Source organism: Drosophila montana, unplaced genomic scaffold (assembly GCF_035044405.1).
Source record: "Drosophila montana isolate Dmon_TW-CO22-7 unplaced genomic scaffold, ASM3504440v1 contig_1505_1, whole genome shotgun sequence".
NCBI lineage: Eukaryota > Metazoa > Arthropoda > Insecta > Diptera > Drosophilidae > Drosophila > Drosophila montana.
The window spans coordinates 4,240,599-4,267,314 of record NW_026996452.1 but is presented as its reverse complement, the minus strand read 5'-3'; the positions used below and the strand labels follow the sequence as shown (position 1 = coordinate 4,267,314).

General features: G+C 39.4%; 1 protein-coding gene across 1 annotated transcript in view; it reads right to left on the bottom strand.

The window, feature by feature from the left end:
• Nlg3 (Neuroligin 3) overlaps positions 1-26,716 on the bottom strand; it is an 87,958-nt gene that overhangs the window by 19,124 nt on the left and 42,118 nt on the right. Inside the window, exons 3-4 of the mRNA XM_064694337.1 lie at positions 24,980-25,963; positions 16,674-16,837 (exon numbers count right to left, since the gene is read on the bottom strand). Of these exons, the coding sequence (XP_064550407.1) occupies positions 16,674-16,837; positions 24,980-25,719 (904 nt within the window). The 5' untranslated portion in view covers positions 25,720-25,963. The remainder of the gene's footprint in view (positions 1-16,673; positions 16,838-24,979; positions 25,964-26,716) is intronic.

The window sequence follows — 26,716 nt, the reverse complement described above, 5'->3', positions numbered from 1 at the left end:
TGTTTTCGATTTTTATGCTGTGTAAAACTTGCTGTGAATTTGTTTTGCTGGCTTTTTATTTAATTTGTCTTCCTGTTTTTTAAAGTGTGTTTATTCATTCGCGCAAATTTGGCGGATTGAACTTTGTGGGCTTAGAGCGAACCAGGGGAACAACTTTCCAGGCGCTGTTCGGCGAAAAACATTTAGAATACTTTACTTAAACATGTGCTTCGAATCGGTTGCAGGCTGTACATATGTCGGATTTGGCGGATCAAAACAATTAACTATACAACTAAATGTTAAGTTATTCTGTAAACAACTTTTTTCTTTTGATAAGATGTAGATGTGGATAAATATCTCAGCAAGTAAATGTTTATTTGTGCAACGGCTGCATTTGGCGTAATTGCGCAGATCAACGCAAAGAGCAGAGAGAATTTAGCCGAAAAGTGGCATTGATGCCTGGCTGCAGCTGTGCCAGAGAGCAAGTTCACTGCGTTCACACCATTGGTCGCTACGCTTTTGATTCCGTTATCTTAGGCGTGTATCCAGCATGCTTTTGGATGGCGCGAGAGCAGCAGCTTTAATAGTTGTGCACTCTTCATGTTGTTGTTGTTGTTTTTGTATGAGAGCAAATGCAGGCTTAGCGAAGGGGCGTGCCTAGTGAGGCAATTTAGTCTGTGCGCGTCTGCCCTAGGGATCGATCGAAGTTTCAGCGCGAGTGCGTTTAACTGTTTTCTAATCTAGCGAAACTAACGAAAGACAAACTTAAAACGGTGTAAAGAGCGATTAGTGCGAGTTGTAAGGCCTTACATACTGTTCAATATGAGTTTTACACGCATTCTTCAAGCAATCGTTTAGCCACGCGTAGTTGTATTTTCAGTGCAGAGCTTTTTTCTAAATAACATTTTGGCGCGAATGTAAAGCTTTTGCAGAGAGAGTACAAAAGAGAGAGTGTGAAATAGAGAGTGTGAAAGAGAGAGTATGAAAGAGGGTTATGCAGCTTATCTTATACCGATTAGCCATACTTTCATATATTCGGCATGGGAACGATCGAAATTCTAAAAATCTAAAAAAAAAACTTAAACACATTTGGCAAGTTTTAGATCAGTGTTGTATAAAACCGTAGAGTTCAGTTAAACTCGGAGAGCATTTCTGTCAACTCTTTAGTTAAATTAATGTTCCTTTAAAGAACGTTCTACATTATTTTTTATAAACGAGCTAAAATAAATATAGAATGATATCCTATGGCAAAAATAATATATTTTCTAGCTTCCTTGTATATAATATATTTTGATTTATGTGCCCTCCATTAATATTGATATTTTCCTAACTGTGCATTTATATAAATGTATAAATACTTGAAAGCAAATAAAATACCCTTTAAGTTAGTTAAACTAGCTTTGGGCAAAGGCAGTGCAAGCAAATTTTCGTTGCCTGGTGTTTAACTTATCTGAGCCAGTGAGCATGTGTGTGTGAGTTTATGTGTGAGTGTCTTTGCGTGTGTATGTGAGTATGTGTGTGGGTAGGTAAATGGACTGTTGAATGCAAAAAGTCATTGAAAGTTACAGTTAACTTGCAAGTTTTGAACAAATTTAATGCAAAAGTTTGCCTATGCCATACATAACATGCGATCATGTTGGCCAAAAGATCCCCAACGAATTTGCTAAAGTTTGTAATGCTTGAATTGCTTTTGCCGACTTGCATAAGCTGACAACTTTTGGTTAAATCATTGTGCATGAGGTAAGTGCTTGTTAAAGTTGATGTTAACTATGGTTAACTAGCTAAACAGATTGAGACAGATACTTTAATAAAAATATTTCATACTATAACTTTGGCGTATCCTTTGCTTGTGAGCTTTAAGTTAATTTGCATATTCTTTTTTTCCGGGCTTGCCTTTCCGTTTGTTCTAAAAAAAAAAATACTTGTCTTGGGTCAAAATATGTTGAGCTCCAAATGGGCCATCTAATCTCTGTGTAATCGGAATAACAAATGCCAAGCCTGATAATGGGAATAAGCTGAACATGCGAATTTTGCCTAACATTTAATATATTGCACGTACTTAACATATATGTTATATGGGAACCGCAGGAAACAAACAAAATGTCAAAATGGCTGCCAGTGTCGAGAGTTGAGAGTCGAGCGCTGAAAATTATGATTTCGTCATGCAAAATGTGGCTAAACAGTCATAAATAAACACGCAGCACACACACACACACACAAGGGGAAATAATGAGTGTGTTTCAGCAAGCAAGAGAAAATGGTGGAGAGAGAAAGAGAGCAGAGAGAAGGAGAGTGTGGGAGTGAGAGAGTATATGAAGTTATCACGTGACTTCTTACGCACATTGCATGCCATAAATTACAAAGTACTTTAGCCGCCAAACTCAATTTACATTCACGTACACACACACACACACACACACACACATACACCCACCCGCCTTTTGCTTCAACACTGATAGCAACATTGTGAAAAAGAATAATGTGCAAGCGGGAGAGAGACAAATGGCTGCATGCTAAAGCAAGTGTAAAGCAAGCAAAAAAATAAATATACAAAAATGTTGCATTAAATTAGGCGCACAAAAAAGTTTACGATGCGTCACTTGCGTGGCCCCGCCTGCTGCCACATTTAAATGCCGATAAATCATTAAAAAAAAAAGAAGTAATAATAATAATAAAAGGGCAGCGATGGCGGCACATTAAAACGAACTGCAAATGGCAACTGCTGCAAATGCTAACCAACTTTTTCATGCACCTCCCGTTTCAGGCTCACCTCTCCGATTCCTTTGCACTTTTATCACCCACAAAATAAGATTTTTATTGCACAGCCCCCACAGCGTCGACTCGCACTTCATAAAAATGTAAAATATTATGATGACTAACAGACACGTACTCAACATATTGCCCACACACACACACACACACACACACACACACACACAGACGCACGCACACACACAGAAACAGACTCGTACTCTGTTGTGCGTGTAAGAAATGTGCGTTTTTGGTTTTTGCCTGTGGCTCGCATTGGCAAAAATCATAAAGTCTGTAAATTTGCACCTTTGAAATGTTCCCAGGATCCTTTGTATGATATATGCATATAAATAAATGTACACATATATATATATCTTTTATATATATGAGCAATATTTTGGTATTCTGCACGCTCATTTAATGCTGATTGCGCTGCAAACGGTGCGTTGAATGGCAATTGGTTTTTAAATGTTCATATCTTTAATCGCTTGGAAAGGTTAGAGAAATACATTTAGAAATTGATGTATGCATTAGTGTAGATATTCCAAAATAAATGTCCTTTCATTATATGTATTTCGGTCAGCGGATGGCAAATAACTTAACTTAATTAAAACATAAAAAATAAGTAAGAGGTTCTAGTCGGGAGCTCCCGACTAAAGGATACCCCGAACCCTCTTCTTCCAACAGGAAAGATACTTGATATATATATATTATTCTAGAAGCTACATGTCAAATTTGGTAACTCTAGCTCATATTATTTGCCGAAATTGCTCAAAAAACAGGATTTCGATATCGATTTGTATCGATTACTTGGAAACGGGGCAAGTTATCGAATATCGGAAACAAACTCAATCAATTTCATTTACATACGGACAGACGCACGGACGGACGGACAGACGGACAGACAGACGGACATGGCTAGATTGACTCGGCTGTTGATGCTGATCAAGAATATAGTATATACTTTATGGGGTCGGAGATACTTCCTTCTGCCTGTTACATACATTTGCACAAATACATTATACCCTATTTACACGTTTTCAATGGGTTCAGGGTATAAAACTGTAAGGCTACAAAACAAAATTAGGAATATAAGCGAAATATTAAAGCCTGATTATTGCTAAACATATCTGACATCCTTAAATGAAAAGCGTCGCGAACTTTTAGAGCATTTTTTTCATAGTAAAGATTTCATGAATGTATATTTCAAATCTATATAAGATTTTTATAGATCTATTTCTTTTTTATTTTTATTTATAAATGTTTATTGTATTTATAGATCTATTTCTAAAAAGAGATCTTCGGCGACAACAAAAAATCGAATTGCTGATCCCAAGAATAGGAAAATAATTTAATGCAATAACTAAACCGAAGCTTAGCTCTAGTTAAGCTCCTTATCTTTATCTTAGGCATTAGTAGGACTCGAAGCATCTATTGCATATTTTATATAAAATAAAAGATAAAAAATATTTAAAATTTTGGTCAAATTTCGAAGAATTGCGACTATAATTTCAAGAATTTCTGAACTACTGTGAATTTTTAAGTTTCTTGAAAAACTCTTGATTGAAGTCAATTTATCAATCTGTAGTCGTATAAATAAAATTGAACACTTCAAAAACCTGTAAAATGCATTAATTTTACAGCTTTTCTCTAGCTAGATCTCTCTCTCTCTCTCTCTCTCTCTCTCTCGCTCTGATTTCGTATTCACTTTCAGCTGTAACAGCGGCTCATTTATAAAATAAAGAGCGCCTTTCGCTAAGACCTACAACATCATTTTCATTCAAGTTGAACACATTTGCTAACAAAATAATCAACTTTAAGCCAGGTGCGCTGCCTGCCTGGTTGGCATACGCTGCGTATACATAATGCATACATCTTTACTGGGTATGCCCAAAGTACGAAGAGCGATGGAGCGAGAGAGGTGTAGAGAGGGAGATGGAGAGGAACAGAGCATTGGGTGGCAAGAGTGTAAAATTCTGATAGTGCGGGCGCTGCTGTGGGGCAACTGCAAGGCAGCTGGCACTGAATGCCACTTAATCTTAATACATTTTACAGTTTAACCCATGCATCAGCTTAACTGTGGCTTAGCTTACCGCAAGGCAAAGCTGCTTGCTGGCTTTTTGCATACACACAGTGTGTGTGTGTCTGTGTGTGTGTGTGTGTGTGTGTGTGTGTGTGTGTGTGTGTGTGGCACATTTTAAGCAAACCAATATGCGGCAGACACCTGACTCTAAAAACCCTTAACTGGCATAAAGCAGGCCAAAACGAAGAAGCAGCAGCAGCAGCATGAAAACGTCAGACGGCAAAAAAAAAGCAGAAAATAACATAAAAGAAATATCTGGACCAGAATTGGAAACCCAGTTCCAACTGGCTGCAATGTTGTTGCAAATTGAAATATGCAATTTGTCGTAAGAGATTTTGTGTGTGGCAGGGACTGTCCCTCGCTCTCGTAGCAGTACCAGTACCAGCCCAGCTGCTGCCGGCTCTGGCCTCGGCAGCACTTTTCAATTTCAACGTATTATCGGTTAACAACATTATGTCAGCGTTCAGGCGTAAAACTGCTTAAGAAAATTGCAGCAAGAGAAAAATGAGTAGGAGCAGAAATTGGTTGCTTCGTTGCGAGACCCAAGACTCCGGACTCTAAAGGCTTCGTCCGCAATCGAAGCCCTTCTCTGCCAGCAAGTGGTTTAGCACCTTGCCAAGTCCCAATAGTTTTCTCTGCTGCTTTTTCTTTTATTTGTGTATTTTTTTTCTGCAGAGCAACCCCACATCATCCATCAGCTCTGGCAGTTTATGTGCTGCAAAATGTGCCACATAATTGCGTTCCAGTTACATTTTGATTACAATTCTTGCATTCGTTACAATTTCAAGGAGCAGGCGATAAATACGCTTACAATGTGCCGCAGCCAGCATGGCGTATGCATATTTCCTTTTTTTCTTTGCATACCCCTTATAATTTTCTATGGGTAAGAAGGGAATTATAAAGCACTATCAATGGGTGGCAGAGTGCAAGAGTAGACATTTTTACGACTGTAAATGACAACTTTTTAACTATCGATATATATCGATTATAAATAAATTGATTGTGTTTAACTATTACGATTAGGAGTAGCAAAAAACTTTTTAATTTTCTATTTGGAAGTTTAAACAATGCGCAATTTAAGATTTCGATTTCCAGAGTTATTTTTAATCGAAATGAAATGCGGGCTCCTAATGTGTGTCAAGTGTATTCCCGATTATATTTAAGATCAGTCGATGTATATCGATAACTGAATTACTGGGTGTGTGCCAAATGTACGCTCCCTCTCTTTTTCCATTGTATGCTGCAAGGTTTAGTCAGCTTAAGTATTTTTGCTAGCCATAATTGATGGCTGGCACATGCCAGCTTCATCAATAACTAATACGTATACGTAATATACGCAAATGGGCAAAATCAAATCATACGCCACGTGGCCCATCATCAATCCACATAAACAGGAAATTGTCAAATATTAATGGACGTCAAGTTGAGTGTATATTCTGTTTTTGTTATCTATGTATTACAACAACTATTCAAAACATGTTTTCCTTTTCTGCGCTAGTTTGATTGATAAATTTACTGCAACCCCCCCGCCGCCCCAACTGTCCGATCTGCGGCCTGTCCCCTTCTGTCTTTGCTGTCTTGTTTTGTAGCTGGTTTTTGTTTGGCTTCGCATTGTGCCAGCAGCTGTTTTGGGCATTTTTGTTATGGCTTCGTTAGTAAATTATGGCCACTTCCGTTTTTGCTGTTGCTGTCTAATAAACTCTCTCTATGTGTGGGTGTCTTTCGTCTGTGTATGTGTTATGGCTTACTTATGAGATTCCTGTATTTCCTTTTCTTTTCTTTTTTTTGCTGCTGCCAACTTCACTTTTGCCGGCCACCCTCAAACAAATTGACGTAAGTCGTGTGTAATTTATAATGAAATATTGTATACACTGCTTGGCAGTTTGGCAGCCAAGTATACGGAAGGTAATAAATGACACTGTTTGTCCTTTAAGTGTGTAGCACGTGTGTGTGTGTGTGTGCGTGTGTCCCATTCACTTCTAGCTAATGGTGTGCGGCTGCTCGCTCATATGCGAATAGTTATGCTTGACGGTTATTGAATACAGCCAAAATATTGATACATTGAACAGCCTTAAACGCTTAAATTAACTTTTGACATGTGTGTGTGTGTATCTTATGTTCTTGTCGCATAAACTCGTAATATTTGTTTTCATGGACTCTTCCCAGTGCTCGCTCGGAAATTAATTTGTCAACAAATAGTCTGTCAGGATCCCATAAACTATGATGAGTTCGTCATTTAAAGTTATATTATTTTAATGTAAGACACATTATATATATTATTTTACTAATTTTAATTTTTTTTTGGAATTTATTAATGTAAGAATATTTATTGAAATTGTCCTAAAAAATCCATTTAAAAAGAAAGAACAAAGTACTTAGCTCTATATTGCTTATTGTTTTAAACTGTCAAAAAGTTTGCCTTTAAGATTTCTGCTTATTTTTTATATTCAATGATTTTCCTAGAAAACTTACATCATAAGAAATTCCCTTTTGAACAGCCCAACTCAATTTTTCTTCTAATTCTTTTAAAGAGGGTATCCAAATTTTATCTTGAAATGTGTAACGCATAGAAGGAGACATCGTCGACCCCATAAAGTATATGCTATACGTTTCTGATCATAATCGACAGCAAAATTGATATATCCTCTCTCTGTCTCTCACTCTCACTCTATGCGAACTCGTCTGTCAGTCTATCTATCTATCTCTCAGCTGTCGGCTTAAAACTTTGCATAGGTCTTTGTGTAGCAGGCATTACATATGTCGCAACGAACTACTATATCTTCACCAAACTCACAAAACTTATTAGCATCAGACCACAATATCATATAGCTGCTTTAGGAACGATCGGTCGAATAGTTGGTTTTTAAGATATTTCAATCGAAATCATTTACGAGCTTCGCTTTTCTCACACATCTGCCAAAAAATGAAATATCTGTAATAATAAATCTTTGGCGTGCCGAAGACATTCTTTATCGCTTTTTTAAAGTTGTATATCAAAAGATTTCTGAAGTCCTTTGGGGTCAGTTAAATGTTGATTATGAATTATTGTTTATACAGTGTGTGCGTTTATGTAATGTATCCTAAGCATTTGTTGCTTATCAAACCCAGTTTAATGACTATTTAGTCTGAGATTTGTTTAGCTAACACACAAGATTAGGCGCCTTCTGTACAAAACTGCGTGTTGCCGCGAATGCAAATAGGTTGAATGCCGCACAAGAAACTGGCAACAATCTATGCAATTCCGCTGGGTACTAGCGAGAAATATAGCTTCCTAACTGCTCACTTTATATTGTTTTTTGGTCATTTTTCTTTTTTGGTTCTTTCTGTTTTTTTTTTTTGTTCGAGTAAACATGCCTCTGGATATTCGTGCCACCGGGCGTATGCTTAATGCACACGTGGCATGCAAAATGGCAGTCAGTAACGCCCCGTAATTAGACTGAGACATGCTAAGTGCACACAAACATTGGCGGCGAGGGGTGCGGGAACTGCCATGGTATAGGTGCTGTAATGGTCCAAGTGCAGGCCATGAAAGTGGCTTTCCCGCAACCATTTTAAGTTAGCTTTTCCTCGGATTTGTTTGCGGCTTTTTCACATTTTCCATTTCAATTTGCACACATTTCTTTTCTTCGTCACATAATTGCCATTGGTTAGGTGGGAGGGGGGGGGGGGGGGGATGGAGATGGGGTCATGGGGTTGATTTTATTTTGGTTAGGCTGTGAAAATACATTTTCAGCTGCTAAATTGAGTTGTGAAGAATGTCAACATTGTGCTGAGCCCGTCGGGCACGTCCAATTATGAACTTTGACTTATCAATTTCTTCGAAAAAGGCCGCACAGCTGCGTCATCGTTGGATGAAAGGACATGCCTCCTGGTTCGCATTTAATGCGCAATTTAAATTCAATGCTTCGTCCTTACAGCACACGTGTGTTCATCTCTCTCTCTCTCGCTCTCTCTGTAAGTGTGTGTGTGTGGGGCTACACTTTTCTGGGTCAAGTGGCCATTGAGAAGGTGAACTTTTCGACCATTTGCTGGAGTGTGACAAATTTCTGATGCATATTTTATGGCATGCCTTTGCGAGTGTGTGTGCGTGCGGCACATAAGACACAAGCCAAAAGTACGTATGCTGGATAAAAAATAAAGTAAAAATACACCATATTCAATGGGCAGCACTCGAAAATATAAATATGAACTTTAAGGCGCAATTTTCTGTACAAATATTGAGTATGGAAATTTACATAAAAAAAAACTCTTGCAAGTCAAATAAAAAAGGGCGTCTATTTTCAGATACGCTATAAATATGAGTTATGATGGAGCAAGGAATATATGTTTATGTTAAGCCCAAGAATGCTTTATTAACCAAATATTTAAATTTATTAAAGGCAGAAATTGATAAAAATGCTGTACTTTTAGCCTTACTTAATAATTGATAATTGTTGATTTACTTTAAAATTTTCATTTTTAAGTTAAATGAATTGTATTAAAATACATACAAGCGTTTATATTGTTTTTGATATATTGGAGAGAGATTGTGCTTTAAGCGAGGTCGCAACTATTCTAAAATATTTGTTGTAGAATTTATTTTAAATTTGTTCCCGTAAGTTTTATTTTATAAAATTCTTCCAATAAGATTTATTTCTGTTCACAAGAAAAATATCCATTTATGAATGTGAAGAGAGAAGAATAGAAAGAGAGGTATTCATTCTCACTCACAATCGACTGCAAATCGATAACAGGAAATGTTCGTCACAGTTGCCAACGGCGGCTTTGCAACTAAATGTATTGTAGATTTATTGATAGCAGGCGTACACAAACGCACGCACACACGTAGAAACACAATCAATATAAACGCTTACAGTTAAAGTCAATATGTGTGCGAGTGCTTTGTTTGTTATACAAAGTTGACAAAAGTTTTTCCTCTCTTTTATTTTGTGCGTGGAGTATTTATGGGTTTCCATCAGCACTTGCCGCTAGTTTTACGGATTGCCATAGTTATTGTTGCTGCTGTTGTCGCTAGAAATATGCAATCGCAAGCAGCAAACACAATCAGCAACTCACAAAAGGCCAACACGAGCCCCGCGAGCAGCTTAAAAGGATTTGCCAGGATGTGCTGGGAGTTGTTACAGGCTATTGGAACTGGCAAAGTATGGGAAATCAAGAAGTAGAAAAACCACTCAATATATTCTCGATTGTTTTTTTTTCAAGATCCAAAATCTTAAATTTTAGCTATTTAATATTTATGAAAAGTACTTTTTTTCTTCTTGTTTATAAATAATATATTATGCTTTCCTTTTTTTGATGCCAGCAAAGAAATGAGAGCTAAAGCGCGCTGATGATAACAGCTAAGTGCTCAAAAGTTCATAAAATGAAATAAGAATCGAAAGTGTTTGACTTAAAGATACCCTGTAGGCAGATTTCGTAGACGCATATCGCTCTATAGAACTTTACCTTGTACCACTGTTAGATACAAAAATGATAGATTTATCTGCATTAAAATTGAAGAAATATCTCTTGCACACTTGTAAAGCTTACAGGGTATTATAAAAAAGTGGAAGCATTAAGATAAATTAAAGAGAAGTCTAACGAAAAAAATACCCAACAAAGCCAACTTGTAGACTCTCGTTTTATTCCGCTGCTTAAACAACTCGCATAGTTGCGGGCATAATTAGGAGGACGATAAGGAGCTTGTTTTGACCTAGAACCATTTCATTTCCAATGCACACAGCTCCGGGCAAAGCGCGCCACCAACCAACATGCCATCCCCCCCCCACGCCCCTCAACCGTGCGACCACGTAGCGCAACGATTTATTAATTAAGTCGGAATTTTTCGGACGCGCGTTTCATTTAGTTTGCATTAAAATTGCCTTTTTAATTAGCTTAGAATTAAAAACTTTTCTGTTTATGAATGCTACGGGGCAGAGTTTCGAGTTTTCGCTTGAAAATATATTCAAAACTTTATGCGTTAGTTTAAATATTTATTGTGTTATTAGCATAACTAAAAATACCTTCAAAATTTCGCATTGATGAGAATTAAAAATGTATTATCAATTTGCTAAGCTGTTATTCTTAGGCCATTTGACAATTTGTTGCAATGCTTAAAGAGTTTTATTCTGCATGTAAAACACACTCATATACTTATATGCAGAACTTTTGCTTTAATCTGGCCCAAAAAGTTAACTTTGCTTGGGAAAAGTTTAGAGAAAAGCGAAAATGTAATAAATGTAATTTTACAACAATTTTCGTTACTCCTCTTCTTCGCCGTTCCTTGCCAATTGTCTGCGCGCAGGCAAATGAGCATGAACTCAGACAGCAGTAAAAGAAAACCCCTCCAGTTGCCGCCCAGCTCAGAAATCCCGGGCCATCTGAAATATCTGACTTCAAAGTTTCTCTCGAAGTCAAAGTAAAAAGTTCAGTTCTGATTCGCTTTGCATTTTTTTCTTGCTCTATTTGCCTTTTGTATGCATGTACATTTTTTTCCAAAATCTGCTTTATATATATGTTATTTTTTGTGTAGACTCTTGACCAACATTTTCATTTCCGCATGCAACACGCAGACTGCGCATCCATTTCCGTTTCCGTTAGTATCATGGGGTTATATTGCGTGTTGTCTATCACACACTCACACACACACACACACACGCATACTTATATTGCATGCTGCTGGCATGTAACACTTGCTTGCTTTGGGACTTTGGTTTGCTACCACGTTATATGATTTTTATAGATCCATATAAACTGAGCAATAAAATATCGCACTTGCATATTTATTGGCTTTTTCCTTCAACTTTTTTGTTGCTCCTGCTGCAACGTGTTAAAATTGTTTCATAAAATATGCCACGCTTTAATAGAGTCCTTCTGCTAGAGGATAGATTGGGTTAGGTGAGCTAACAAGCAACTGCATCGGAATATAGGTATAGTATATTATGGAATATGTTCAAAAATATTTACAAAAGTCTTTCTAACAATCTCCAAAGGAATATCTTAATGGCTTCAACATGCACTTTAATAGCACGTCGATAGTTATCGATAAATTATAACATCTCATATTGAGACTTGAGACAACTGCGACAAATTTCGAATAGATTCTTGGACTCTCGTAGAAGCTTTAATATGCACTCCTAGAATGTGTCTAAAACTATCGCTAAGCCAATGCAGCTTTACTTTCTATCGATAACTCACTCCTACAGGAACTCTTAAAACGTGTCGATAACTATCGATAGGACATTGAAATCTTATCCAATACTGTTTCTGTGTGCTACCACCACACATACAATGTCTCGAACTCTTGGCTTCAACTTTTTATTGTTCAGCCCATAAGCAAGACATATTTGGCACATGCTGTTCGCGTATAACAATTTAATGCGGCGCACAGTGCGTATGATGAATATTTGTTTGCTTTATTTTGGGCACGCGCCGAAACTTTACTGATTGCGAGCACTTGATTGGCTTATTGATTTATATGGGCGATTGTAAGGGGGCGGGCCTGTTGAGCTGACAGAATTGCATTATATCTTTCACATATGTATTTTTCTTTTCCGGGGGCGTACTTGTGGCGAAATGTTGCAATTGCCTTGAAGGCGCAAAGGTCACGTATGTAACTCGCTGGGATATAAATCTGAATGGGGCGGCGTTTGGTCAATGGCCGCAATGCCTTTTCATAATGCGCCATTAAGTGATGCCAACAGATGTTAATCGCATGGAAATGCTGTAGATTAGAAATTATGACAATACATTAATCTCTCCGAATGCTGCACAATGGCAGCTCATTTATTTTGGCCTGGCCAAAAGTCAGTTAGGCGCAAAATATGAGCAAAATGCAAACAGCTGATAAACTTGAAATCTGAACACGAACAAGCACAAAGGCGGAGGACGATTGCGAAGAGGGCTGAGCGGACTGACCAAATGCAAAGACCCCAAAGGACTCGAACAGACTCTCGCCTGTTATTGGCCAGCCCAGCGGACTTCTGGCTTGAAAAGCGGCAAATCATGCTTAATGTGGCATTTTCTGCTTTTTATTATTATTATGCTTTATTTATTTATTTTTATTTTGAGCCGGCAGCGCGAACAAGCTCAAGATTTAAAAAAAAAAAGAAATGCCAACAACAGGACCATAAAAAGGGCCAGCGAATAAAATAAAATGAGAAAGCGGTGGCAAACGGCAAGAGGCAAGAGGCAAATAAAAGCCACAGAGGCGAGAAAGGACTTCACTAAGCAGGCGAAAAGGAAAGATGATATAAATTTTATTGTCATGTCCGAGTAGATTAAACTAGCTGCATATACCAGACTGAAGCCTCGGCCCGGGACGAGTGCTCAGCCCGCAAAAGTATGCTACATAAAAGGCGCAGGCGATTTATTAAGAACTTGATGCGTGCGTGTGTCTGTGTGTGTTTGGTGTGTTCATGTGTGCGCTGTTAAAGCATACTTTCACTTTGCATAGCATATTTGTGTATAAAGTGTAAGCCTATAGCCAACCGTTGTCTGCCAAAAGTTTCATTAATTTTGACATTAGGCGAGAGTTTTTTTTTTTTTTTCTTTTACTTTTCTTTTCCTTTCTTGATTTGGACTTGTCTACTTGTTATTTTCCTTTTGTAAATTTATCTGGCAATTCATTTTGACATGACAGCCAAATAAATAATGATTTATTTGCGCCTGACTAAAGGTAACCCCCGAGCCGGAGAGCCGCGCCCACGCCAACGACTCCCACTCAGGCTCATTAAGTGTATTGGCTTTGTTGCGGCGGCAAATGGCCTTAAACTGTCAAAATTTTATAAATTGGCTGCTGTGTTAGGATTTATAATCTTTAGAGCTGATAACGGCGTCTGAAAGATGGCCACTTGGCATTGACATTGACATTGACCCTTTCGCCGTAGTCAAGTTATTTGGAAAGCCTTTAGAGATTCAAATCAGTTTGTGTGTATTAGAACATTTTAATAGTCTCTCTTGATGTAATTGTCCAGCCAAATATTTAATTTTCCCACTTAGTTGCCGGGCACAACGCCCAAGGCTAAATAAGCTGTCCTTGAAGCACGCATTGAAAAGAAAAATAAACGTAAGAAAAACCAAAACCAATTTGAACCCTTCGTCTGCCTCGGGACAGGCTCGACAGTCATTGAACAATTTATCATAATTTCTCATAAATTCTAGCAATTCAGCGACGAGACAACTCGTCAGAGCACGGCCCGGCCGCTCTGCGTTTAACGTACCTTTTGCTACATATACATATAAATGTCTGGCATCGAAGACAAATTACAGCCGAATGTAAATTTTTGCCATACTTCAACGATTTTCAGGTGTATATATACATAGGATTTTCTACATTTTTCATGCTCAGCTCAAATCGTGCGTCGACATTTTCTTTGTCATCTTTTGCCCTTTCCAAACACTTTTCATTTTTATTTTTTACCTTTTGACCTGCCGTAAAAAGCGTTTAATTGGACGTTTTCTTGTCGCGTATTATAAATATATACCCATTTCTTACAAATTTAACTTGTTCAGTTTGCGTATTAAGTTGATAATTGGTTGATTTTCTGCGTGTAATCAAAATCTAATTTAATATTTCGAGCTGAATGAAATTGCCAACATTGACAGACGAATTTCCACGAATTATATTAAGGCTTATCTTATGTTTGGGTATTTTTATGATATTTAATGTATCAAATGTTGTATAACAATTTATTAGGGCTCAGCAGACTGGATACTTTGTGTATGTACTTAAGCTCATTCAATTTGTCTTAAGCAAACACAAGTAAATGTGAACGCCAATAAAGCGAGTTTGTGGAAATACTTAAATACAGAAAATATATAAGTATACGCCTTTAAAGGCGTTGGCTAAAGCGCATGGCTGCTAATTGATTTCTTAGTTGATTGCAATGCTGCCAGCCATCAAAATCAAGGCGCCTGCAAATTGCGTATAGCTGACTGCCAGCTTGATTGACTGACTGACTGACTGGCTGACTGGCTGACTGACTGGTGGCCTGATGGACTGGTGGCCTGATGGACTACACGAGCGGCCGTGAAGTGCCTGACGCGCTGTGGCTGAAGTCTTGTCAGCTAGTGAAGACATTTCCCTTACTGCTGAATTGTGTATTAAATTTTACTTTAAGTGCGCTGTTAGACAATTGAATTTCCCGGCACTCCGTCTGTCTCCCTAACAAGCTTTTCCACTCCCATATCAACGAGTTCGGCGAAGCAGGTGCCTTGCCGCAACTGCCGCTGATAGCTTCCATTAAGTCTGCTGCTCAGTGCTCCGACTTGTTTGTTTTTTTTTTCTCCTTTTGCCCTCCCTTTACGCTTTAATCAAAATGTAATTAACGACCATGTCGAAAGCCGGCGATTGCAGCTCTTAGCCAGATGCACCAAATGATTGACTGACGTTGAGTCTAGGCAACTGGCAGAAGGTTCTTTTATAGCCCTGTCAAGTTAGTTAAAGGTACCTCCAAAATTGTTTCCGTTTTGGTTTCTATAATCTAATTGCTGCCTGTTTGGCAAATTGGTTTCGTTTATGACGGACTGCTGCCACTTGACATGGTCGTGACACTAGTCTAATACGTTCACTGCAAAATTCACTCTCCTGTCGCTAATTAATTTTCAAGCGCTGAAGCGCTTCTTAAATCATTGATGAAATGTACTTCATAAAGAAATTATTAATACACAGTGGCGAAAGGTTTAAGAGCAGATCGTTTTTTCATATTTAATTAAAAGAATAAATAATATATATACAAGAAAAACTCGTGCATAACATAAGACCTAACATTAAGTGTAAAAGGCATTAGAGATAACAGAGCAAAATTAACATACAGTTTCCAAGACTTAGATATAACATAAAACATGAGACATCAGACATAACAGAACACAGTTAGCATCTATGTTGAATATACTTTAAAGACTTAACATAATATGTGAACTAGTATAACCGAGCATAATTTAGATACTGTAGCCAAGGGCTAGATATAACAGAGGATGGGAGTTAACATTTTGCACAACAGAAGAAACCTAACATGAATGAATTCTTTCCTATGTTTTACTTACAAGTTGAATATGATTTATGGATTGAATTTATTTAAAATACGAATTTTAGTGCCCAATAAAAATATATACAGGCACATATTAATGAAATACGAAATACAATAGCTATGTGCATTCCTATATCGCATTGATTTAAAAAATCCACTCTTCAATCCACTGTTGTCATAAAGCAAAAAGAAAATAAAAGATAATCAGCTGGCAGACGCGTAAATGGATGAAATGTCCACAGGGACAGACAGACAGACGGACTGACAATGGGACTATACGTTTTTGCATAAATTTGGCCACTTTGTGTTGGTTCCTTAACATTTTGTGCGGCTGTTTTCTGTTTTTTTTTTTTTTTTTGCCTGCCCAACAGCTTAGCAAATTCTTTGGCGTTTGAAAAATGTGGAAACATTTGTCCATTTGCGCGATATGGATAGGAAGGAGCAAACCAAAGAGCCAAGCAGAAAATGTACGTGCAAAAAAAAAGAAGAAGATGGAAAACCGAAAACTTGGGGAAAGCTGACCCTTTTCTGACATGCTCGCCGCTGGCCTTTGGGATTAGTGGGGAGCGCCTGGTGCGGGGCATAGCCGAAGAAAAATTGAAACAAGTTACCCAAACCATTTTCGTGCCGCTTACCGCTTGCCAATTTATTCAAATGCCTCACAAAGTGCTAAATAAACAAGACTGAAAAATGCCTAGGCCAGCAGGGCATTGTAGGGGGGGTCGAGGAAACTTTCCCATAGCATGTGCGTCATTTTTCTTGGTTTTAGGCTCAGCAACAAAAAAACAAAAAAAAAACAAGTGATAGCATACTTAGCCGAGGCTTGGCCTCTCGCTCGCACGCGCACTCACCTTGTATGGGCACATAAATATTTAGATAAAGACAATCCTCTGATTGATTTTGCAGATAGGGCAGCAAACGCTTCAGATACTCCAAGCGACCCTTGGGCATGCGCTCCATCGCCGCGGTTTCATTGTGTATGTCCGGCAGGCGTTGCGGACAGACTGGGCTGAATCTGCAAGTAAAGCATAAATGGGATGAAAAATATGCGGGGTTAAATGCAAAAGTTTTTTTTTTTCGTGACAGATTTTATTTTTATTTTTTGCTCGTTTTTTAAAAGGTTGCGAAGGCGGTTTATTTGTTATGCGAGGCGTTCCCAGTCGTCGTTATAAACAGATTAATTTGCTAGCATTTTGTAATCTTTGCCGCCGCGTTACAATTTCTGTCTTTAGGCCATAATAACTTTTTGATTTGAGCCGACAAAGTTTTTGGCGCTTGCATTTATTTTTTGGGCCATATTGGCCAGAAGCTTATTTTGCCAGTTTGCGAAATTGGTTTTCGATTTTGCTCCCAACTCCCATCTCTTCTCTCACCCGCTTTGTCTACTCGAATACCAACATTTAGTGCATTTCTTTGCTGTTTTTGGCCATGTCATGCAAATGGCAACATCAACGTTTGCGTTTTCCACTTGCCATTTTGGCCTTGTGCTCATTTATGACTGGCACTGGCTGCGCCTTGTGCCACCCCCCTCCATACCCCTACACACTGTTAGTATTTGCCTTGAACTCTCTGCAAATTCGTAGTTTTATTTGTTTTCAATCTGCCGTGTGACAGGCATCAAACTAAGTAGCTCTAAGCCCCAAACGAGCCAAGAGAGTTGCTAGTGTTTGACACCCAAACAAATTGCAATTTGCAAAGTGTTTAACTCAAAAATGTCCGTTGTAGGCTTAAAATTGTGGCCGAGAATTGTGAATCTTTTGCTTAATCAAACGGCAAATTTGTCAGCCTTAATTTTTTTGCGTTACATTTTCTTTAATACTTGGACTTTGTTTTTCAGTTTTCAAAAAGTCACAACGTAAAAGATTTCTTTGATTAGTTTTCAAAATTGTTATATAATATATTATTAGTACTTAAATCAGCTGAAATCTGCTTGTTAACATAACTCTGTTAACAATTATGTTAATTTTACGTTTTCTGTTGACACACACTTGCTCGGTTATGTTAATGCTATGGTTTTTCATGTTATTAACAGAAAATAAAAAGAAAAGTAATTTTGAAAAACGTTTTTTGTTATAATACAATAAATTAAGTAAATTAAATGTATAACATTGAACTCTGCTTTAACATTTGTTTTAAATATTGCTGCTCATCGTATTACGTTTAGCTGTGTTGCGTTTTATGAAATTCACATAGTATCTGTACTTTCCCCTACACCCAACTACTCCTCTGCAACCCCTTTGCAATGCCTTACTATTTAAGTAATCTGTTTCCGTTCTCATTTTTGCAAACCCGTCTAACTCATCAAGTTGCGCTTCTTTTGGGGCACATCAAATTGTCATAAAGCGAAAATCAATGGAGGCATTAAAAATTTCCTTTTCGGGTATATCTATGTGAGTCGAGGGTCCTTAATGGCAAACCCGAACCCATGAAAAAGCATTAACATTAATGACATTGCGAAATGAGAATTTATTTTATTTAATTTCGTGCAACTTTTTTTTGGCCTCTTTTGGGTTATTTTTATTGTGCTGCGGGAGTATGTTTAATTTTTTTTTTTATTATATTTGAAACGCCTCAGCGAAATGGCAAAATGGCCATGATGGGAAACCGTGACCCCTTGACCCCAGCATTTTAATGGACGCTTGTGGTTGCCGCGCGATTGCCATAATAATCATTAATTTTATGGTTAAACAATAAGGCAGGTAATAAAAGTTTAATTTTCGGCTTCATTTCGCCGTTGCCCGCCAAAATGGCCAAAAGAAGTTGCAACCGGGCGACTGCCCTGGCCGCAGCTAAAGGACATCCAAAATATTAAAAATAATGAAAGTGAAAAGTTTGAATGGCGCCAGTTGAGAGTTCTGGTTGTTGTTGTTGTTTTCTTTCGCTTTTCCACTTATCCGCTGCCGAACACATTTCTGACGTCAGGTGACACGCCCCTCCCCGTCGACCCAGTACCAGCCAGCCCGCCCATTCAATACTGTACAACTCTCGGCACCAGCTACAAGCTCGTAAAAGTCACATTTTGAATTTTTAATGCTGCCAGCCCGTGCACAACCCGTGCAACTGCTGCTCAGTTTTCAAGTGGCAGCGATCTTGTTTATGCGACTTTTGTGTGCTGCCCCAACCCCATGCCCAGTCGCTTGCGGCGTCCCCGCCAGCGCTTGGAGATGCGCTGATAAGCTGGCTCTCGGCGCAAGAGTAATGGGAATTAACCTAATAAAATGGGCGGGGCAATTGAGGTCACGCCAGTTAGGAAGCTAGCGAAAGGGGCGTGGCTAGTGCTTCGCTATTGCAGATTTTTACTGCAATGGAGATAGGTACGGAATGTGAGTTGACAACTCTGTAAAGTTTTTAATACGCTTATGAGAGCTTGTGTCAAACAAACTACGTCCGCCAAAAGCGTTGTCATTCGATTAAAGGTTTAATAGATAAGGGTTTATTTTTGTTGTGCAATTATCAAATAGACAGGTTAGAAAAGTGTTTATTGTGAGGAGGTCAGGGGGAGCACTATTCAAAAACTGAAGCACATTATGCTACAAACAATAAAGGAGGTGCCAGGATAGTTGGCTAAACTTGATCTGATTTTGGAGAGAGCATGGTATGGAGGATATACCAAAAAAGCCATTCTGAACCTGCCAACATTTTGTTGATTAAACATTAAAAAGGATCGATATAATATTTAATGTGCTTCTTTTTGTACAAATACCCCGCTTTAAGAGTCCTTGAAATACTACATATATAAATATATATATGCATATAATTTCAGCAAACTATATTTTTAAAAGAAATTGTATTAAATTTCACAATCCTCCAATACTTAAGCTGGTGCATACTAAAGGTAATCTAAGTAATCTAAGTATATACATATGTGCTTTTTTCAATTAAACTTTAAAACTTAAAAAAAAGATAATTAAACTATTAATATTTAATTTATGCACATATATATCAACGGCAAGAAGTAATTGCAATCATAAAGAGCGAGTTCTAACGAGCGGAATTCCTTAACTTTAATCTGATTGTCAGGAGTTGATTGAGTTGAACATTACTATATATGTTTATTCGCAGTTAATGCAACGAACTATAGCCTACAGGTAGAGCTGATGCTTTGACAAGTCACGCGTGTGTCACGACCACACAGGCTGCCCCAACGGCTGGCTACCTCGCCCATCCCCCACTAACGCCCTTTATACAGCAGCAGAGCCCAATTGAAGTTGTTGTTGTTGCTTGAAAATATATTTTACAACCACTTTGCACTTTGGACGTCATGAAGCTTTTGCTTTTAGCGCCAGGATTATGAAATACAAGCGGATTAGCAGCGACAGGCTGCGTCCTGCTGCCTGCGCCCTGCGTCCAGGCTACCTGTTAGCAACACCCCCCCACCCCCCCTCCAGGTAAAATGTAATAAATTGCAGTAAAATGCGAGAGTTTTATGCATGACGCTTGGGCGTTTTTAATAAAAACAAACGTTGAGAAAATTCAGCTTGCGAAAAACTCAAGCTTGCGGTATTCCTAATAAAAAGCACCTTAATGAGTGCTCCACTTGAAGGCTGTCAGTGGTGCAAGCATTTTGTGGCCTCGCAGCGAGCAAGCGAGAGGGATAGAGTAAAAATTATTAAAAAAAAAAAGAGAGAGAATATAAATTTGTGCCCATCATTAAAAACGTTAATTCCAATTTGAGTCTCAAGTGCGGAGCGCAAGTCAGCGCAAAGGGGAGAGGGGTGGGTGACACAAGGGGTAACTGTGTGTGTGTGTGTGTGTGTGTGTGGCACCACCACGGTGGTGCTGTTGCATAAATTGCTCTTGCCCAGAGTGGTTCGCCTGTGTTTGTTGTTGTTGATTTTGCCCTGTAAATGAAATTGCGAAAATTCATTTTAAATTGGATTTTATTTAATTTGACTGCGGCAGCAAAGCTTTATGCGTGAGCAGCCGGATGCCGGGGGAAGGGAGGGTGTGGTGCTTTACTGGGTAGACGGTGGCTGGGCTGCCAATCTAATTTGTGAACAGGTAGCTGGCTGGCTGGCTGGCTGGCTGGCGGGCTGGCGACGACGACGAGGACGAGGGCGAGACTTCTGGTCCGTTGCCCGCAGGTAAAATTAATCTATTTTGCTTGACGTGGCCGCAATGTCGCATATCATTTTCGGTATTGTCCCCCCCCCCCCCCCCCCTCCCCTCTCCTACCCGACACCCTTCTTCCGTCAACTCCATCTAGCTCTATCTATATAAATATCTTAACTTGTCTCTGGCGCATGCATTTTTCCGCTTGGCTGAGATTATGCTTCTGTTTGATGTATTTAAGCGAAGGCAGGGCAACTGCTCCGAGTGCTTTGCCAGAGTCCTTCCTGTTCTTCTGCCGACCGTCCTGCCTGTCTGTCTGTCTGTCCGCCTGTCTGTCTGTCTGTCGCTGACTTCTGCACGGCTGTTGTTCAGCTTGCCACAGTGCGTGTCACCCAGCTTCAGCTGCCGCACCGCCTCTCTTGGTCTTTTGCCACCTGTCCATATGCAGATTATGCGGACCATGACCCCAACCCGCCGCCCACTTTTGCGGCCAGCCGGAATGCCAAATTGCATGTGTCCGGGGCGTCTACAGTATGTCCTGTGCGTGCTGTCCTGTGACCTGTGTGCCTCAGGCCGCGTGATTTATATGCATGGCATGTTTTTTTTTATTTTTTTTTGCTCTTTGCTCCGCTGCGAAAACTATAAATTGTTTGTTTTCCACGGAGATTCTAATTTGCGCACATGTTTGCTTGCGAAAAATGACGAGCGACAAGCTGCGACTCCTTAAATGGGAATTTTGAGCAGGACTTCGAATTTGTATGCCCAGCAACAATAAGATACTAAGTCAACAATATGCATGTTGTTTATTAATAATTTAGATTAGATTTAGATTAGTTTAATATTGGAGATTTTCATAGAGTTATACCGAATTTTATGGATTGCTTCTGGGTATAGAATAAAGTGTTATATAGCGACTTACTAATATCAACTGTCACAGTGGAAGAAAAGATACTTCGAGAGGCTCATTATTCTTTTAGAGAATAGCCCCTCCCTGTTCTTTCCCTTCTGATTGTTCCCAGTAAAAACCTATTATACCCTTGCTTTTCCCTTATAAAATATATCTTTTGCTTAACGTTTAACAGATTGTAAATAAAATGCTCGAAACAAATAGCTACGATTCCTTTTTACTTGAATTATGGTCCAGGTCTTTATTAGTCTCCTTAGCTTAAGAGAGTGATATCAAAACCTTGCCGAATTTCCATTCCTCTTGCTTTGTAGCTTGTCTTCTGCAAACAATTTTAGTTTTATAAGAAAGACTCGAATTAAGCCCCAAGCATTGGGCATCTTAACTCTTGTTGTTCGCAATGTTTGCCTGAATACATTTTTTAAGGGCGTCCTTAAAATGAAATAAACATGTTATTTTACTCTGGAAAACCATTTGCCTATCAATTTATTTCGTATTTTACCCAACGCTAATAACATTTAAGTACCGTCGATGGCAATTGCTGGAGGCTTGGACCACAAAATGCGCCGAAACGTATCCATTTTCGCATTTGGCTGCAAAGCCGGCTAATGATCTTTTGTACCTTGAGTCTGAATGTCTGGCTGACAGTGTCTGATTCTCTGTCCGACTGTCGGCGCGTCTGTTTCTTAGTCCGTTGATGGTCCGAACAGCTTTATTACGCTGACGTGCTGAAAAATCTGTGGAACATTACTCAAGCAGTTTATTGGCCTGCCAGCCTGAAGCTGTCAACAGGCCCACAGCCGGGCGGCTTGACAAATAAAGACGTCTCGCGCTCCACTTCAGCAAAAGATGGCGACGAAGAGCTTCCAAACGGAGCAGACACAGTCAGACAAATCTCTGTTAGCCTGACAATTGCGATTGCGATGATGTCAGCCGAAAATTTCGTGGCTCAGCAGCAGCAGGTGCCGCACAGCTCGTTTTTGGGGGCAACGACATTCATCAAATTTGGCCCAACAGTATTTTTGAAAAATTATATTATATTTATTTGCGGAGCGCTGATTTTAAGCCTCCTTTTTTACATGTGTCCCCTTTTCCATTAGCCAGCAAAAAAAGAAGCAAATACCAGCAGGGAATTATGAAAAAACTGCAAACTCAAAGAAGGGCTAGTATAGTTTCAATACCCTATCGTAAATATTCATTGAGTACATTTACAATGTTCCATCAATGGTTAACCAAAAACAATTAGATTAATTTCTACTTATGATAAAATAATAAAAAATGATAAGAATTGAAATCAACTCTAGAACGAAACAAAACAGGTTTATTTTTCTGAACATAGCTTAATTTTTCATTTATATTTATGTATTTTTCTTACCTATATCATGTGTTTCTTGAATGACACAAGAAAGATATAATAATATGCTGTGAGGTGTAGAGAGAGTAATATATTTTGAATTTTATTTACTCATGGTTCGAATACCCCTTGTTAGGGTGTAGCTTAAAAAAAGGAAGCGAAAAGGGAAAAACCTTTGGGCCGGCACCCTTTCGGTAAGCAAACAATGCGGCTGCAGGACAACGGTGTCCCGGGAATCTTTGTGAATAATGATTTGCCACTTGGGAGCGTTTGTAAATTAGATGCCTCGACTTGTTATTGCTGTTGCTGTTGTCGTTATGGTTGTTGTTGTTGCCATTGCTGCTCGAGTGTCGCAGCTGACGCTGGCTGGCGGCAGCGTAAATATTTAATTTGTTTGGCATTTCAAGCGGAAGGCCCCAGCGAGACAGCTGACCTTTGACTTACAACGCGTATTATCATTATTATTGCAAGTCTGCAGTATTTCGTTTGCTTTTTTTTGTTAGTACTTTCGTATTTTGGGGCTCTGGCAGCGCACTCGACAATAATGAGCCAAGTTAATTGAGGTGACAATTGCCGGGCAACGGCTGCGCTCTCGACCCTCTCGAGTGGCCGCCCCTTGAGTTATGGCATTTTGATCATTTTATGTACTTTCGGGTACACGCGACAACGTGCCTCAAATTGCACCCTCTTCAGCGCCGCCGGCGGCAGCAGACAGCCCAGCCCAGCCGGGCTCAAGTAACTGAGAAATGATTTAACGCATTTAAATTGACAGCGCATTTGCATTGGGGTTTCGTTTCTCGTTTCAGGCAACATCAAATTAGTTAGACGAGGGTTTGTCCGAGCAGCTAGAAATAGAATTTTTGATTGCGCGAATAACAGCAGCTAAATGACAGATTTTTATTTAGATTTTAAAAAGGTCTCAATTCCTATGACCCTCTCAAGGGGTAAGTCAGCAAACAGAAGAAAGTACTGCAATCTCGCTTAAGAGGAGCTTAAGTAGGGTATTCGGTTTGTTCGAGGCTATCAGTAATTACTTTATTTGGTAGCTAGCCTGATATATAGCCTTTGTTTAAGCAGAACTCCAGTTGAAAATTATTTGAGTAGCATTTCGATGGGCTTCAAACATGCATTGTGCTAGTTTTAAGTCAGTTTTAAACAATTTTCTCACAAGTTTTTAACCAGTCTAAAGGCATTTTAAGCCATCCGTTTTGTACCAAATATTCATGTCTGCGTGCAAACAAATTTGAGATGGTCTTAAATTCGAATTGAAACGATTTTAAGGATAGTCGAAAAAGTAATAATTCAGTGTCAGTCCAGTTTTGAGAGACTTTTGGCCAGTTATCAAGCAGATTTGTTTTCGTCTTAAATCCACCAATTATTAATCAAATTTAAATCAGTTTTAAACTTACTTCAAAAACCCTTTGGACTAAAAATATTTGTATATATTTTCACACCGTCTTCAAACAGTCTTTAAGGAGTTTTAAAGCAGTCCCGAACCGGTTTAACGTAACGAGCCCCTATTTAAAACCTTATTTAGTCAAATTTATGCCTAATCCCAATTGGGCTGTGTAGTCCACGTCTCAGTTAGCTAGTTTACTCCAAAGTAGTTGCTTAGCCGTCGCACGGGTCGTATGATTAACATAAAAGCGCGTCAACTCATAAACTTTACACTCACACACACACACACACATCCGGCAACTTGAAATTTATGCGTAAAACTTTCTAAAGACGGTTGCCTTGGACAGGACACACACACATACATCCGCTAACACACACCAACTTAGGGCGAACCAAGGAGAGCGCCACTTAAAATGTAGGAACTGTTGGAGCTGCTGGGTTTGACTTACCTGTCCGCCTTTTTGACGCCCGACCACATGGCCGCTGAGACGGGCGGCATAAAACGTAAATTGCCAACGGGCGGCGAGGCGTAGGGTATGCCGCGATACGCCTCAACCGGATCCAAATGCCGCCCATCTAATTGGACAATTACGCCCGAGATGGCGCCATTGCGTGTGTGAATGATGCGCGATGAGAGCTGTGCGGGTAATTGATCATGGTTTATGTTGTTATTGTTGTTGTTGTTGCTGTTGCTGGAGCCGCTGCTGCTGCTGCTGCTAGTTAGTCGACTGCTGCGGTTGCTGCTCGCCGTGGCCGATGATGAACTGCTGCCACCGCTGCTGCCAATGCCGTTGCCACTGCCGGTGCCGGTGCCACTGCTAGCGCTGCTGCTGCTGCTAGTCGATGTGGCATAGGATGAGGCGGCCGAGGATGATGAAGTGAGCGATAATGAGGGCACCGCGCTGGCTGTGGCCGTATTCGTAGTGGCGCCAGTGCTGCCTGTGGCGGTGCTGGAGCCGATCAATACGAGGCCGCCGCTGTTGCCGCTCGCCACGCTGCGATTGGCCGAGCTATTGCTGTAGCTGATGCCAGCGCTGCTGCTGCTGCGGCATTCACAGCACAACAGCAACATAAGCAGCAACAGCCGAGTGTCAGTTGTGTTGCCACATGGTTTTCTTCTTGCTCTGGAGAGTGTTGTTGCAGCTGCTGCTGGCGGCAGTTGTCGCTTCAATTGCAGCAACATTACCATTATTAATATTGGTCAAAATGGCGTTGTTGCAATGTTGTTGCTGTCGTTAAAGTACTTGTTGTTGCTGCTGCTGCTGTCTGTTGCTGTTGTCGTATAATTGACCGCAACAGCACTGTTTGTGGCGTGACCTTATTTCTTGTTTTACTGTTTTAACCGCTTGCTTCTTGTTGTTTTTTTATTTTGTAAGGACTTTCGCTCGAATTATTGTTTATTTTTATTTCGTTTCAATGGCTGCTGCAGCGAACTGAAAAGAGCAGAGATGCACACATAACCATTATTAATAGGTCAGCCTGGGCATATTTATTTATTTAATATATACAATATTTAATATTTAAAGCATAAAAAGTGCTCTGCTTTTGTCAGTGCGAAAGTCTGTAGTTTGCTCTCCCATAGCTGCATTACGCATAAATAGCTGCTATCAACATTTATAAAATCAATCGAACAGGAACATATGCCAGTCACAATAACAAATGCATAATGGAAAGTCTAGACCATGCTCTCAGAGCGCCAACCAATCTATAAGCAATCTATAACCTCAGTTCTTGTAATTAAAGTGCGTTAATATATAGAGGTAATGATCATTAATATCGATAATCTAACTTTTGAATGAGACACAGTTAAGTTATAAAGGATAGAAGGAGACATCTCCGACCCCATAAAGTATATATATTTTTGATCAGTATCAATAGCCGAGTTGATAAAGCCATGTCCGCCTGTCCGCCTGTCCGCCTGTCTGTATCTATGCGAACTAGTCTCTCAGTTTTAAAGCTATCTTTATGAAACTTTGCAGAAGTCCCTCTTTCTGTTGCACGCAGTTCATATGTCAAAACCAGCTGGATCGGACAACTATATCATATAGCTGCCAAAGGAAAGATCGGTCGAAAAGTAGGTTAATTAACTGTCATTAACTATTTTCCCTGTGCTTCTTAGATACGGGCAAGGCACTATGAGAATTATGAAAAGGTTGGGTCTGCAAGGGTATTCAATCTTCGGCGTG